Source organism: Alexandromys fortis, unplaced genomic scaffold (assembly GCF_014885135.2).
Source record: "Alexandromys fortis isolate MF-2015 unplaced genomic scaffold, M_Fortis_MF-2015_v1.1 scaffold_75, whole genome shotgun sequence".
NCBI lineage: Eukaryota > Metazoa > Chordata > Mammalia > Rodentia > Cricetidae > Alexandromys > Alexandromys fortis.
In genome coordinates, this window is record NW_026067956.1 from 4055222 (window position 1) to 4070728 (window position 15507).

The following is a 15507-nucleotide window of genomic DNA, read 5'->3' on the forward strand; positions in this document are numbered from 1 at the left end:
CCCCGCCACTGGGTGAGCAGGCGGTTTCTGAGACACAGCAGCAGGTGGGGTAGGCGTGTTGGGTGTGGTGGCTGGAGTCCGAGGCCCTGCCCCTTTCAACTGTAAAATGGGAGACATAATAGTGATTCCCAGACTGCATTTCAGCAAACCGCACAACAGACGTGGATGGTAAAGAACAGTTTCCCTGGACACTAGCCTAACACCCACGGAGGAGAATTTCCTGGTGAGTGTACGGCCCCAGGTTAAACCTCAAAAGAAGAAGTGGTGGCACACACCTATAATCCCTGAATCCAGGAAGTGGAGCCAGGGGAGTGAGTTCAAGGCTAGCCTTGGCTACAAGGTCAGTTTGAGGACAGTCTGGGCTTATCTAAGATCCTGTCTCAAACAACAAAGACAAACAAGAAGATGAAAGAGCTGGGGAAAATTTGATTTGGGATAAGACTTGGTTGCTACCAAGTTCCGGTCCTTTAACAGTCTCTCTCTCATGTGCATAGCATCTTGCTACTGCAGGCGCCCTGCCTAGGACTATGCAAGACAGAGAACTGAATGGCACACAGCTGCTGCGAGCTGGCCTCCACAGGGCAAGGGAAGTGACTGTCATTGAGGCAAGACAGAAAGACAGCAAGATGAGAAAGGAAAAGAGCCTTCCCCTCTTGATCCTGTTTGAGCCTCTCGTTGGCTGCCAAGTCAAGAATTTTACCACAGTTAGAGAAAACACCCAACAAAACCACGTGAAGACTACCTCCATAGGGGCAATATTCCTTTCTCTGAAGGATTTCACAAACAAGAATGCTAAGGCAGCCACACACCATGGTTAGGGCCTTAGTACTCTGAAGGTATTTGTAAAGTTTATGTTCTATCCAAGTGTTAAGTTTTGAAAAAAATTCATGAATAAAATTGCAAACCATATTTACAGACAAAAGAGGTACCTGGGCTTCTCTGTGACTCGTGTGTAGTAAGAATTCCTCTCATCTTTTTTCCCCCTTCCCATTCCTCTCTCCAACCCCTCCCATGTATCCCTCCCTGCTCTCAAATTCACAACCGCTTTTTCGTTAATATCTATACACACTCCTAAATATATAAACTCAACCTGCTCAATCCATGTAATATTCCCTGCATGTTTGTTTTTGGGGCTGGCCACTTAATATTTAATAACCAAGTGGTGTGCTCTTCCTTGGAATCAGTTTCTCCGGCTCTCAGTATTCGTAGTTGTCTGCAGTTCGTTCTCTAGGGCTGAGGCCCCTCTCCCCTTCCACAATGGCATGTCTACTGAAGTTGCCCCATGTGGACCTTGTTGAGGCAGCCATGTTGGTAAGACTTCATGGGTAAAGCGCCTCTGTTGGTTCTAGGAGACACTCTCACAGTAGAATCTTGTTCTGGCTCTTAAATCTTTCTGCCCCTTTTCCTGGTGACCCCTGAGCCTTACGTGGAGGAGCCGTATAGGAAAATGGTTATTAAATGATGAAATATGCAAAGAATTGAAAATGATAGTGTAGTTTAAATTAAGCATCCATGTATTTATTTTTGACAATACTGGAGACTGAACCCAGGACCTCAAGCATGACAGGTAAGTGCCCCATCTCCTACCACCACTGAGCTCCTTCCCAGGCCTTAACAGGCCTGTTTATGAATACCCAGGAAGCTGAGGAAATGCTCAGAAAATGACAGTGTATAAAAAGCAACACAATTACTATTAGAGTTCTTGAAAATATTTTTTATTCTAAGAAAATTATCTAGCTGTGTTTGCATAATAAAAAGGTGAGAGACTGCAATTTTGTTTTATTTCTATACTTTTTAAAACAAAGAACATGAATTCAGACAAACAAAAATATGGCTAATCGTAAGATTTACCAAAACGTCCAGTTTTGTCCATATCATTTCAGTTGAAGTCACACGCAAGGGAGTAGAGAATAGCAGGCCAGCAATGACACCTTCCCGAGGAAGCCGCTCTCAACTCTGTGCACTTTCCATTATGGCAAACATTCTGGGGGCCCCAGGCAGCAGCTCCCATGATTACTTTCCCATAGTCTGTTAGACACAAAGTCAAACCCCAGCGAGGACTGGGAGGACCTGAGAACCGCTTCTGTTTCTCAGCGGATGGAGTAAGGATCAGGTCAGCAGTGCAAGAAGAGGGAAGACAGGACAAGCGGAGGCAAACTCCTTTTCCTGCTTCACCAGATTTTATTCAACACTTCAAATTTTTCCAGCTTTTTTAGTTTTTGCTCCAAAAAAAGCATCGAGACTTTTCATCCCACTCTTGTCGACTTTAGCCAAAGCCTTCTGAGCTGCAGTCATTTTGCCATTTTTCTGCTAAGAAAAACAAGAGATTTGCAATATTTGTAAGTTATCATACACACAAATCACACCAGTCTCAATCTTGGCAGTGGGGCCAGGGGCGGTGGAGCGAAAGCAAGGCTGCTGCTACCTCTCAGGACGCAGACTTCTAAAGAAAACCAGCCCCACTGAGGAGGGAATGCTCCAGGTGGTTCCTCCTGGGGACCATTTTGAGGGTGCCTTAAATGGAATGATACGGACAATGGCGGCAATGACAGCAACAGTCGGGGGTGTCACAGCCTGTATTCTCCACCCGATGATAAGGAGCTCCTCACAATCCGATTTTGTTTGTGCTCTACAGAAAACCAAGGACAGCGCTGTCATATTCAAAAGATGGCCTGCAAGGCAGTGTATTCCAGGCTGTGGCCTCGCTGTCCCACTGCGGTGGCAAAAGGGAAATGCTTGCCAAGGAGCTGACTCCACTTCACTCTGCCCTGGAAACTTCTATTGGTCCCGGCCACTAACTCTCTTCAGTGCGGTGGTGAGGTGTAACCACTGGGAAGTGAATGGCTTTTCCACGGAAGACGGGGCAGAAAGATTTCCACCAGAGAGACTCACAATGTCCCCACATAGAATACTGAAAGACTGAGATATTTGAGCAAAACTCAAAACTGGAATTTTTTTCTGCCCAAGGAATTAAAGTTGAAAAAAAAACTTAAATGATAGATTACTACAATCTAAACGGGAGATAACGTGTCTTGGGATGGGTGAGCACAAAGTGGGGGGGATCATAAAGAGAAGCAAATTATATACCTAGCCTCAGGAAAAAACTTTCAACTGTTTAAATCAAGCAAAAAGGCTAAAGATACATGGGCAATTTTCTTTTTGCCCTGGATGTGCCATAAAAAGAGTCATTAGCCTTAACTTAGAATAAACCTCACAGATAACAGAAAAGCAATGTTGTCACAACACAGAAACAGGCAAGGGTCACAGCTCACAGTCTATGCAAGTACAAAGTGCCAACAAGCAACTCGGAAAACAGACATTTCTAGTTAAGGAAATGCCTCATTTGACAAGTAAAAACTTCAAAAGTACAAATAACACTCAGTGCAGCCCGGTGGCAAGCAGGGGCTGGGAGTCACAGCTTCCTGGGAGCATTTAGCTGTCTATTTCCATCGCCTGAAAAGCCTGGTGTTCTCTGAGCTCGGTCTTCTAAAGTGAGGGCAATGCAGTGGTCAGAGCAAGGACTAAATAAGAACACCTTCGTTTCATCAGAGCAAGCCAGGCAGTCGCTAACCTGAATGCGCAAACACAGCAACTGGTAAGCTCACGTGACTACGTGCCAGGACTAGTGTGGCGAGAGAGGTTTAATGGCGCACACTCTCATAATGCTAAATGAAAGGGCAGAGCGAGACCTAGGTAAAAAATGCAGCATGTTAGCCATGATGCACGCATAAGATAGAAGCCAGCAAGGAACGCTACTGGGCAGACATCTGCAGTGCATGCTGAAAAGTGGACCTGTCGTTTGTTATTTACTGTAATTTCTTGAACCTTCTTGGCAACGGGGCTGAGAAACAATTCCTGGAGAGGTTTGGTTCCCTCTCTTCCATAGCTCTATGAACACACAGCAAAATTTAACCCCTTTCTCTACACCTAAAGCTTTCCTTGGATTTGCAAAATGTATTACTCTAACACGTTCACTATCTGAACAGTTGTGAATGAATTATGATGTTCTAAATGCAAGTTAATCATTTTTTCCTGGTGAAAAGTGTAAGCCTAGTCAATAGTGCAGGCATCATGGGAAACGTGAAGCCACTGGGCCTGTGCAACGCGCCAGTACACCTGGACACACATACCTTGCCAGTCTTCAAGTCTTTAGTGTTAAACTTAGTGTAATCTTCTTTGGCTTCTACAGGTTCATCTGATACCTTTAGTTTCTGCAATGTTAGAGCAGCGAAGCAGGGTCAGACACCATCCTCTCCCCAGCCATTATAAACAAACAGATATACCCTGGGGACCCTGCGGACGCCAACAGGTGCACAGTCTACATACTCCTTCACATTTTGGGGGAGGAGGCCACATGGCCTTTCCAGGAAGCAGCCTTGGCCATGACAGACCACAAGAGAAGAGGTACCTGACTTGGTCCCTCAGGCCTTCAATGGCATAAACCCTCTGTGCACGCATCAGGCACTGTGGGGCTTCTAGGCCACTACAGAGTGCAAGGGCAGCTGAGGGCTGAGTAAAAGGCATAGAAGTTGGAGAAAACAATCCCCGTTATGGACCCTGCTGCCAGGGGTCCACTCCATGCAGCCCCGGTCTGCACGAATGCCCACCACTGAACACAGGCGGCGTGACTGTCACCACCAACTCTGCACAGCGGGAGCCTTGCCTTTTCTGTTCCATTCAGCTTCCCCATTCATGCACACAAAAACCTTGCACAGCAAGCAGCCAGAGAAGAGGAGATCTAAACAAACACTCCAGGTGGTGGCAGAGGCTGTGGAGCTAGATCTCAAAACAAACAAACAAAAGCTAAATTAAAATACGCTTATTTCTTTACTCGTGTGTTTGCTTGGGTATGTGCACGCCACGACACACATGGGAAAGAGAAAAGACAACCTGAAGAACTTGGCTGTCTGCTTTTACTACATAGATTTCAGAGAACTCAGGACTGGCTAGCAAGCATCTTTATCCCCTGAGCCATCCTACTGCCCCTGTCTCATAGCTTTTTTATTTAAAAAAAAAATGACCTATGTACACATATGTGTGTGTGCGCACATGCACAAGCATGTGCATGCTAATTTCAGTCTTCATACATATTCTGTGTCCCTCAGGTCCAGTGAAATTAGGTCACACCGTCACATATTTTCACCATTCACAAGATCCCTGTGCTCCTCATACGTGTTCTGTATGCGAGACTTCTGTGACCTGGGCTGAGAATTCAGGAGACCATAATGTGGAAAGGAAGTCTCTGCTTCTCAGAGAAAGCAGAGCCGAGTGGATGGCCTTGTGCTATGCAGAGGGCAGACTGCAGGGTGATCACGATGTGGGTTTGCACAGACCTTTATAAGCTTTTTGTGGAACTCCTAGATACGCACGAGCCAGCACCAGTGCCCTTGAGAAATGCAGCCTGCACTCCCGCACCTTCCTTCACTCTGTGTTTACTGGACAAAGAACCAGCAGAGTCATTGCTTACGGGCTCCAGGACACAAGATAAAGACACAGGGAAATTCTGAAATTCCTTGCCGTAAGAAAGAGGAAGATTTTCTTGGCCACAGAGCAATCTTTGCCAAGGGAATCAGCAGCAGCAAAGGTTGGCTTACTATACAATAATGACCTATGAGCACAAACTGAGCGGATGCACGCCAGGTGTGCATGCCTGCATTCCTGGCACTTAGGAGGCTGAGACAAGTGGACTGCCATGTGGGTCAAGGTCAACCTGGGCTACAAAATGAGTTGCAGTCCAGTTTGAATGACTGAATGAGACTGTGTCTCAAAAGATAAAATCAACAAAAGAATCCACCATGGCATCCAGGTACGGTGCGGAGGGGGACATGAACTGGACAGGCCTTCAGCTAGGAAAGCACAGTTGATATGAAGGTTGACCATGAAGACAGGAAGGTGTTTGTGTCCCTTCTCTATCGCAAGTCATTTTCCATTGACTCGGGGTGGGATGTCCAGGTGCTCGGAGACCTAGCAGAGGTTGCAGAAGCTAGGAACAGGTCAGAGAGGACTCAAGGTTAGTACTGTCGTTAGCCTTGACCAAGGAAACTTCTCTTTGGAACAATCTAAGTCAGGGTGATGAGAACAAAAGGCTTATTGAATGTTCAGCCTTAAATGGGACATTCATATTCCTGTAAGGCTCCCAGAACACTACCGAAAAGAGGGCAAAAGATGCAAGTGCTAGACCACCGAGAGGAAGGCCAGGAGCACTGTTACAAGCATGGCATGACTGCGGTGCGCACGGACGCAGAACCACTGCACTTGAAAAGGGAATGAACAAGACACGGGAAAGAAACAGTCACAGACGGAGATGCATCGTGGGTCCCAGTTCCCCTAGACAAACTAGAGGCACCTGTGCGCTCTGAGGAGAAAAGACGTGATTGTCTTCAGGTGATACAGCAACCAGTGAGTCTCTCAGGTTCTAGAGGACAGCTCCACACCCATGCTCACAGGGGGAGCTCTGGTTGAACCCAGTGGGCCACAAAGCAAAACCAAAATAAAAAGACATGAGAGAGTGAGGAGGGAATTGGTGGAAGCAAAAGACTTTGGGGCACCTCAGCTTACTGCACCTCCCTTCCTGGGAACCGGGACCCTGGTAACCAATCACGTGTGCACTGGAGCTTTGAGTACTTTCCATCCCCTTTGTAGTCTTTCTTCAATAGACCCAGACCCTGGAACTGGGGTGAGATGACCTGCAGATGACCTGCGAGTGTTCTTCCTTGTTCAACCAACCCAGCAACCGCCATAGCATTGATCAACTAGTTAGCTGACCATTGAATGAACTAGTCAAAATAGTTGACAAATGATTTCTGGACTCTCCCTTTTGATTCTGTACTACCCCCCTTGATTCTGTGGTTTTCTCCTTTAAAAGAGCCTGTAATAGACAAAGCAGGGGTCCTTCTCCTCTCGAGGCTGAGGAACCTCTGCTGCGGCAATAAAATAAAAGTTCCTCTTGCTATTGCATCAACCACGGTGAGAGTGTCTCTTGGGGAGACCTCCTCCTTGGTGGGGCTTTAGGGCCCAACAGAAGGAGGGGGGATTTGCAGTAGTGGGAAAAGGATGGAAGGGTGGAGGAGATGCCAGCAGGATGTATTATACATACGCACGGAATTGTCAAAGAATAAATTAATTTTAAATATACCACCGAGAGACGGCATTATAAAGCGCTTGGACCTGCCTCGCTTCACTGGAAAGTTGAGCATAGAAACTGCTAGTACATAGGTCAAGGATACCACCATACAAACGTTCAACGTGTAGGGAGAAGGAAGGTGTTTTAAAAGTTCACATCCACATGAAAAATGTTAAAGTGCTTATTAAAGGAAAACAGGAAAAGAAGAGGAAGGGAAAGGGATGAGAGGGAAGAAAATGAAGGGAAGAGGGAGGGGAGGGACGAAAAGTGAAGAGGGACAGTGAAGGAAGGGACGGAGGGGAGGAGAGCAATATCTTCTGTAGGTGACTAGTTTTTATGTTCACTCTGGCATAATTCTGCTATATACAGTGGGAAATAAGGGGATGTGGTATTTCCTGCTATTTTGATATTTAAAAGTCTGAACCAGGGACTGGGCAGTTGCTTCAGGAGAAATAACGAGTCAGAAAGACACACAAAGAATGCAACTGAGCAGATGTGTTCTAGGAAGAGAATCAGGCAGTATACCCTAAGACCAACAGTCCCTGGCCTTCAGCGCTCTTACAAAAATGTCTCCAAGCCCACTGACTGTATTCTGCTCTGTTAGTTGACAATGACAAGTCAAAAACCTGACGGGGTGGGATGCTGGACCTCAGCCAAGGCAGGCTTGTGGACAGCAAGGATGTGAAGTTCCATGCAACCCTTTATCACCACACGCAGACTACTGGAAGCAAGCTCTCATACCTTTATAAAAACCGGGCAACTCCTGGGCACCAGCAGGAAGGTCAGAGGCAACCTATGTTGTTTAAATGTTTTCATTTGTTTTGTTTTTCACAATGGTATTACTCTGTGAAGATCTGGCTTTCCTGGAAATCACTCTGGAGACCAGGCTGGCCTTGAACTCAGATCTGTCTGACTTAGCTCCTAAGTGCTGGGATTAAAGGAGTGCACCACCGCACCTAGCTACTGTCTGTGCTGTTTAAAACTATACTATATCAACCAGTACAGCAAGTCCTCTGAACCCCAGAATCCCTAGGTCACATGGAGGAGTAGGAGGCAACAAACAATCTAGACTTGAGGCCGAGGCTCTCAGGAGCATGAGAGGCTGAGATCTAAATGTTTGGGCAAACTAAGGCCCATAGGCCAAATCTAGTCAGTGCTGAATGTTATAAAAGATGTTTTCTTGAAGCACTGATGCACTGTGTGCTGTAGCAGCTGTGTTCTCCCTAAGTACAGAACTGAGACGTCTTAGAGCTCATAGACTGCTCAGGAAACCCAGAGTCACTGTCTGTTTCAGTCTGCACTCAGTGCCTGTAACACCCTACCGTCACCAGCTGCGTCACCTACAGTCAATGCCTGCATCACCCTACAGTCACCAGCTGCGTCAGTCCATAGTCACCATCTGAGTCAGTCTATAGTCAGTCTGCGTCGGCCTACAGTCAAGAGTCTGCGTCAGCCTACAGTCAGAGTCTGCGTCGGCCTACAGTCAAGAGTCTACGTTGGCCTACAGTCAAGAGTCTGCGTCGGCCTACAGTCAAGAGTCTGCGTCAGCCTACAGTCAAGAGTCTGCGTCAGCCTACAGTCAGAGTCTGCATCAGTCTCGTCATTGGCTCAAGCAGTGTCCCCATTTTCAGAGGTCACCTAAAAACATCAGTAAACACATATTAACATTATACTTTATAACAGCAGCAAAACTACAGTTATTAAGTAGGAATGAAAACAATTTTATGGTGGGGTCACCAAAATATGAGAAACTGTATTAAAGGGTTGCAGCATTAGGAAGGTTGAAAAATCACTGGTCTAAAGTTACAGTCTGGCCTTTACAGAAAAATTGCTGACCTTGGATCCAAATACAAAATGATAAAAGCATAAATTACCTAATGTTGGAAACTTAAATTAAAAAAATAAAATAGAAAACAGGAATGGAGGAGAAACTAAAGAAATATACTACTCGGTATGTTCAAAACACATTATGTAGATATATGAAATTCCTGAAGACTGAAAAATTATGTATACAAATATAAATTATATATACATACATAAAAATAAAAGGCTAGGATTCAACATAGCGTCCAGTGGGGCAAAGCAGCTGACAGACAGGCATGACAGGACATGGTACAATCCTAGTCACTCATAGATGGAGGTGGAGGACTGTGAGTGAGGTCAAGGCCAATCTGGGCTGTATATAGAGATGCTGCCTCAAAAATAAATAAGTGGAAAAATAAAATGAAAATATTTTTAAAAGAAAGGAGGAAGTATTAGGTGTGGTGGTGCACTCCTTTATTTCAGTACTTGGGAGGTAGAGGCAGGTGGGCCTCTCTGAGCCCCAGGCCAGTCACAGCCACAATGAGATCCTGTCTCAAAAACAACAACACAGGAAAGAAAAGGAAGAAATACTTTATTCCAGAAGGTCTCAATGGTGAAAACCAGACTGGAAGGATGTGGGATTCCCCTCTGTATGCTGTGAATATGCTCATTCATGTACCATTGGTTAATAAAGAAGCTGCTTTGGCTGTTTCTGTCTACACTGGAAAAATGAATCAGTAGTTAAGAGCACTGGTTGTTCTTTGGAAGATCTTCGTTCACTACCCGGCACCCATATGGCAGCTCACACAGTTCTGTAACTCTGGACTCTGCAGGCACTGCACATATGAAGGCTAAATACTGACATACAAAATAAAAATAAGTCATCGGTCGGGCTACCAGTGGTCATGCAGGGCCTCTGTTGAGGCTGCATGTGTCTGATCACCATTTCCAGAAGTGATCACCCATGTTAGTCTCCAGGGTACACGCAGACTTTTTTGTGAGCTGGTGGCGCCGCTGCGGTTAGGAGGCAGATGATTGCCACTGCCGGATCACACACAGCTTGAGGGGATGATTCCTTGAGTCTCTTGATGTTTCCCATCCATTACCCTGATAGTCTTCCTTTAAGGTGAAAGGATCTGATGGTCTGGCATAGGAGTAGTGGACCCAAGTAGCAATACTGTGGACCTTGAGTGCGGTCAGTGTGGTCAGCAGAATTACATAGGGTCCTGTCCACTTGAGTTCCAAAGGCTTCGTCCGGTGTCTCTGCCAGAATCTGTGGGACTGGGGTGGGGGAGGGGGCGCCAGATTCATAAAGCTCTCTTAACTTAGGTCAGACCTCCTTGTGGCCCATTGGATTCCCCATACAGCGTCGAGGATTTCACGGCCAGCCAAATCTGCTAACAGGTTTGCCTGGAGATTGGAGGTAATGGGAGGTGATGTACCAAACATGATCTCAAACAGGGTTAGTCCCTTCTGGTAGGGGTAATTTCTAACTCTATATAGGGCAAAGGGAAGGAGAACCACCCCATCTGTGCCAATCTCTAAGTCAATTTAGTTAGGGTCTCTTTTAGCCTTCTGTTCATCCTTTCTACCTGTCCTGAGCTCAGGGATCTGTGTGCACAATGCAGTTTCCAATTGCTCCCCAGAATGGGCTAAATTCTGATTTACCCCAAATGTAGCCCAATATCTGACACTGTCGTGGTTGGAAAGCCATACCTGAGCAGGATGTCTTCAAGTGGTTTCTTTGCTACTACCTGAGCTGCTTTATATTTGGTAGCAAAGGCTTCAGTTCATCTGGAAAGAGTGCCTATGAATACTAGCAGATGCCTGTAACCATACTTGCCACGTTTTATCTCAGTGAACTCCACTTCCCAGTAGGCCCCAGGCTTCTTATCTCAGTCAAGTCCAGGATTTTGAGGGTTGGTTGCAGTGTTGGTGAGCTAACAGGCTTTATAGTTAGTAGTAATGTCAGTAATTTTTTGTTGTATGTCTTTGATTTTTTTGATTGTCTAACCAAGTCCTGCATTCTCTGGGTTCCCGTATGAGAAGATCAATGAATCCTGCTGAGTAGCTTCTTTCCCAGGTGTTCAGGGAGGATGACTTTACTGTCTGCTGCCCTCTACTATCCATCCAGACACCGCATCATAGGGGTCTTGATCCAGGATCTACCAGTACATGTGCAAAGACTACATTAGTATGGCGTGCCATCTGCCGGGTGCTTTTGTCTGCCAGGTTGTTTCCACTGGGGATGGGTCTATCTCCTCTGCGGTGCCCCAGGCAATGGATGATGGCGAGTTTCTTGGGCAACCTTTTTAGAAGGGTCAGAATTTCATCTTTATTTTTGATGCTTTCCCTCTTTGGTTAACAGACCCCCCCTTTTTTGCATATTGCCCCATGCACATGCGACGTGGTCAAAGTGTACCGGATGTCGGTGTAGATGTTAACCTTTCATACTTCCTCAAGGCAATCAGCTCTGCTAGTTGGCACTGACTCTGCCCATATTGCCTACTCTGCAGTGGTGACTGCTGTCCTCGCATACCTTAGGCCATCCTGCATGAAGCTGCTGCATGCAGTCTTGTACATTAAGTGTCTTGTAGGTCTGACCTAATGCTGTGTGCTTGGGCCAGGAATGGTAGTGCAGTGGTGCTTCCAGCTCGGAATCCAGAGCTGAGGGTACCTGGCAAGTTATTCTGGAGGGGTTTAGCAAGAGTTTGATAATGAGTCATTCTGTCATCGCCCAGCCATCGATCGGGTGGCGGGGGTGGTTATGGTGAGGTTTTGTCCCAAGATCAGTTTGTCAAATGTCCTTGACTAGCTGGACCACAGTTGCTATTATATGGAGGCAGGGTGGCCATCCAGCCGCCACAGGGTTTAACTTCTTGGACAGGTAAGCTACAGGCTGTTGCCAGGAGCCCAGTGTTTGGGTCAAGACTCCCTTGGCTATTCCTCTGCTTTCATCTACATACAGATGAAATGGTTTAGTCACATCTGACAGACCCAGTGCTGATGGCAAGAGTAGGCTTTCTTTGAGTTTGTCGAAGGCCAATTGGTGGTCCTTGGTCCAAGTGAAATCCCAGCCCTTCTTGGTGGCTTCACAAAGGGTTTAGCCAGTTCTGCAAAGCCTGGGATCCATGGGTCACAGAGACTTGCAGAGCTAAAGAACTCTCTCACTTGCCTGGCAGTAGTAGGCATAGGGATCTTAAGCATTGTCTCTTTCCGTGTGTCTGAAAGCCATTGCTGTTCTTCCTTTAAGATGTACCACAGGCACGTTACCTGCGGCATGCAGATTTGGGCTTTCCTGGCCAAGGCATGGTACCCTAGGTCTCCCAGAGTTCGTAATAGTCGCTCAGTCCCAATTAGGCAGGTCTCTTGATCTATGGCTGCAATAATAGGTCACCAACATACTGCAACAATTTGATATCTGCATTCTGTGCCCGGTGCTCACACAGGTCCCTCTGTAGAGCTTCAGCGAAGATTCTTTTGATCCCTGTTGTGTCTCGTCCATGTCAGCTGGCCAATGACACAATCTCTGGGTCATGTCATTCGAAGGCAGAGTACTGTTGGCTCTGGGGGGCCAAGGATAGACTAAAAAAGGCATCTCTTAGGTCCACGACAGTATACTATTGCTGGTCTGGGGGCAATGAGTAAGTTGTATGGGTTAGGCACTGTGGGGTGTATGTCAATCACCCTCTTGTTGACCTCCCACAAGTCCTGGATCATTCTGTAATCATTAGTGTGAGGCTTCTTGACAGGCAGCAGGGTGTTTTCCAGGCCGACTGCACCGGCCTGAGGACCCCCAAGTCCAGCAACCTCCTGATGTGGGGTGTTATGCCCTTATTGGCCTCAAGAGGCAAAGGGTACTGGCAGACCTTGACTGGGTTTGCTCCTGGTTTGGTTTCTACATATACAGGGAGGCAATGCTTAGCCAGCCCATTCCCCGTCTGGGCCCATGCGGATGGAACTTCTGAAGCCATTTCTCTAGTTGGGGGTAAGGCTCCGTGGCTACCATATGTAGCCTCTACTCTTCCGCCTCACTACTTGTCACCAGATATGCACATGGCCTTTCCATCTTCATTAGGCAATTTAGCTCCTTCATCAGAGAAATGTATCTGGGCTTTCATTTTGGTCAGTTAATCACAGGCCTATAAGGGGTACGGGCACTCTGGGATCACCAGGTTCCAAGTCTACCATTCTTTGAGTAGTTCATGAATAAAGTCCGGCACCAGTAGCATCCTGGATCCAAGTCTTTTTGTCTGTTATGGGTCCATCAGCCCTCAGTAACACTGAGTTCTGGGTTCTTCTGTCCACCAGAAAGTCAACTGGTTTCCCCTCCACTCTTGGGGTTCCCCTGGGCTCGGGAAGGGGGATCCGAACCCCATCTCCCCTAATCGCTGTCCATGTCTCGCTGTTTCCAAACTTTGGTACTTCTCCTTGCTGCCTTTAGAGGGCATGCTTTAACCCAGTGCCCTTCGCCTTCCTTTATTACCTTTTGGTTTCCTGTCTTCCTCTCCAGCAGCCAGGCGTCGTGAGAGGCTCCCACGCTCCTCCGACTCCTCTGTGGCAGCGCATACTCTAGCAGGCTGTCGGATCTTGCACTGCTCTTTCTGTCTTTCCTCCGCACTAACCCTATTGTCATAGAACTTTTCTGCCACTAGCACTAAATCCCAGACATTCTTTTCTCTAAGGTCGTCTAGGCTTAGCAATTTTTCCCTAATGTCTGGAGCTGACTGAAAAACAAAAGCCATCATCATCATGGAAGTGACTTCAATGTCCTGGGAGTGGGGATCGTAGAGCGTATACCTCCTAACGGTCTCCTCGAGGCGCTCCATGAATGCTGCTGGCCTCTCATCTGCTCTCTGTATTACAGCATGGATTTTACTCCTATTAGTGTGGGTGGCTGCTCTGAGACCAGCCAACAGAACCTGACGGTAGACCAAGAGGTTCCTCTTCCCTTCATATGTATTATAATCCCACTCAGGACGAATTAGGGGAAAGGCTGCATCTCTAAGTGGCTCAAGTTTTGTGGCCTTCCTGTGGGGCTGGGAACCAATTTCCGGGCCTCCATCAGTACCAGGTCCCTCTCCTCTGCAGTCAGAAAAATTTTTAATAGCTGTTGGCAGTCATCCCACGTGGGTTGATGATTTACAAGAAAACTTTCAAGGAGACCAATCAGTTTACTAGGATTTTCCAAGAGAGGTGGACATAGGGCTTTCCAAAGATAGAAGTCACTAACGGTGAAGGGCCAGTCACGATTTGGTTGATTCCTATCCTTATCTGGGGCCCCTGCTGCTCGAAGGATTTCTGTGCTAGAATCAGGGTAATCTCCCCTACGGCTATGAGTCCCATGAACTGGTCCCTCTCTTACTGGGACCAGCGGAAGAGGGGCAGGCTGGGTGAGTGGTTGGGCGGGTGGAGCTGTTGCACCACCAGGGGAAAGAATATAGGGTGGAGGGGGAAAGATTTCTTCCTCTGTGTTGCCCCTTTGGATGATTTCTGGCTCAGGAGCAGAAGGAGTGTTAGCAGGCAGCTCCTTTTCTCCTGGCCTCCAACTCCCAGATTGCTCCTCCGAGACAGCGATGCTACGAGTCAGCCAGCAAGGCTGGGACACAGCTCGGACTCCCAGTGTGGGTGAGGATGGGAACTTGGCGAGTGTGGTCTGGCAGGGCTGAGATGCATCAGGTGGCGAACACTCTGCAGTGGTCAGAAACTTAACCTGTCGAGGTAAGAAAGATTTAACCCAGGAAGGAGGATTTTGTACCAAATCACACCAGATCACAAGGTAAGGGATGTGATCTGGGTATCCTCCCTGGGGTCTGAAGACAATGCCTTCTATTGCTTCTATGAGGATTAGGTTGAAAGACTCCCTCCTGAGGCCACCCAGTGTTAAGAAGTTGGCCATTCTGATCATTAAAAAGTTTAGGCTTCTTAATCAGAACTGAAAGACTACGAGCACGTGCATTTACATCCAAGTAGTGGGTCAGAAGTAGATCCAGAAGAGAAGTTGTCTCTTCCATTGCATTCATCTCAGTCAAATACACAAATACAGACAAATTTAAACACTATAGAAAACCAAGGTCACAGAGAAAGAACTTGCCGCAAAGAGACCAAAGACACAGAAAGAAAGATGGTTTGTCACTCTGGTGCAGGCATGACCCACTCATGGCAAGGCTCCCAAATACTGTCCAGATAGCATAGGGCTCTCCGGCCTACCAGACACGAGGTTCCCGTGGAAACACGGAACCCAAAAGTTATGCATGTGTCTCAAAATTTCTAACGAAACCACAAAGCCAATTTTGGTATTGCGATGTAAATTCAAGAGGATCTTTGTTTAGCAAGCTTAAGCTCGGACCACAAACCAACACAGCAGGTGAGAAGAGAATGCAGCCTGAGTTCAGAAAAAGACAAGCTTTTAAAGGGAGAAGTGCAGCAAGTAAGGGGTACACGTCTTGTTGTCTTGGGATTGGGTAAAGAGGGTACAGAGTAAGAGGATTTCTGAAACCATTGTTCAGTTTTTGGGTGCGAAACCCTAACAGAGGACCATAGAAGACTGACAAGGTATCTGTGAGGGCAGGACGTCTTCA

The 15507-nt window shown here is 46.9% G+C and overlaps 1 protein-coding gene across 6 annotated transcripts in view; it reads right to left on the minus strand.

Moving 5' to 3' along the window:
* Positions 1-1693: 1693 nt before the first annotated feature.
* Rnaseh2b (ribonuclease H2 subunit B) overlaps positions 1694-15507 on the minus strand; it is a 42845-nt gene continuing 29031 nt past the window's right edge. For 2 of the 6 annotated variants that reach the window (XM_050152233.1, XM_050152234.1), the window contains one exon: positions 4131-14639. In XM_050152233.1, coding sequence (XP_050008190.1) covers positions 13911-14639 — 729 coding nt within the window. In that variant the 3' untranslated portion in view covers positions 4131-13910. Of the gene's footprint in view, positions 2311-4130; positions 14640-15507 lie in introns of those variants that run through there. The other 4 variants (XM_050152236.1, XM_050152235.1, XM_050152238.1 and 1 more) reach the window with 4 other exon arrangements.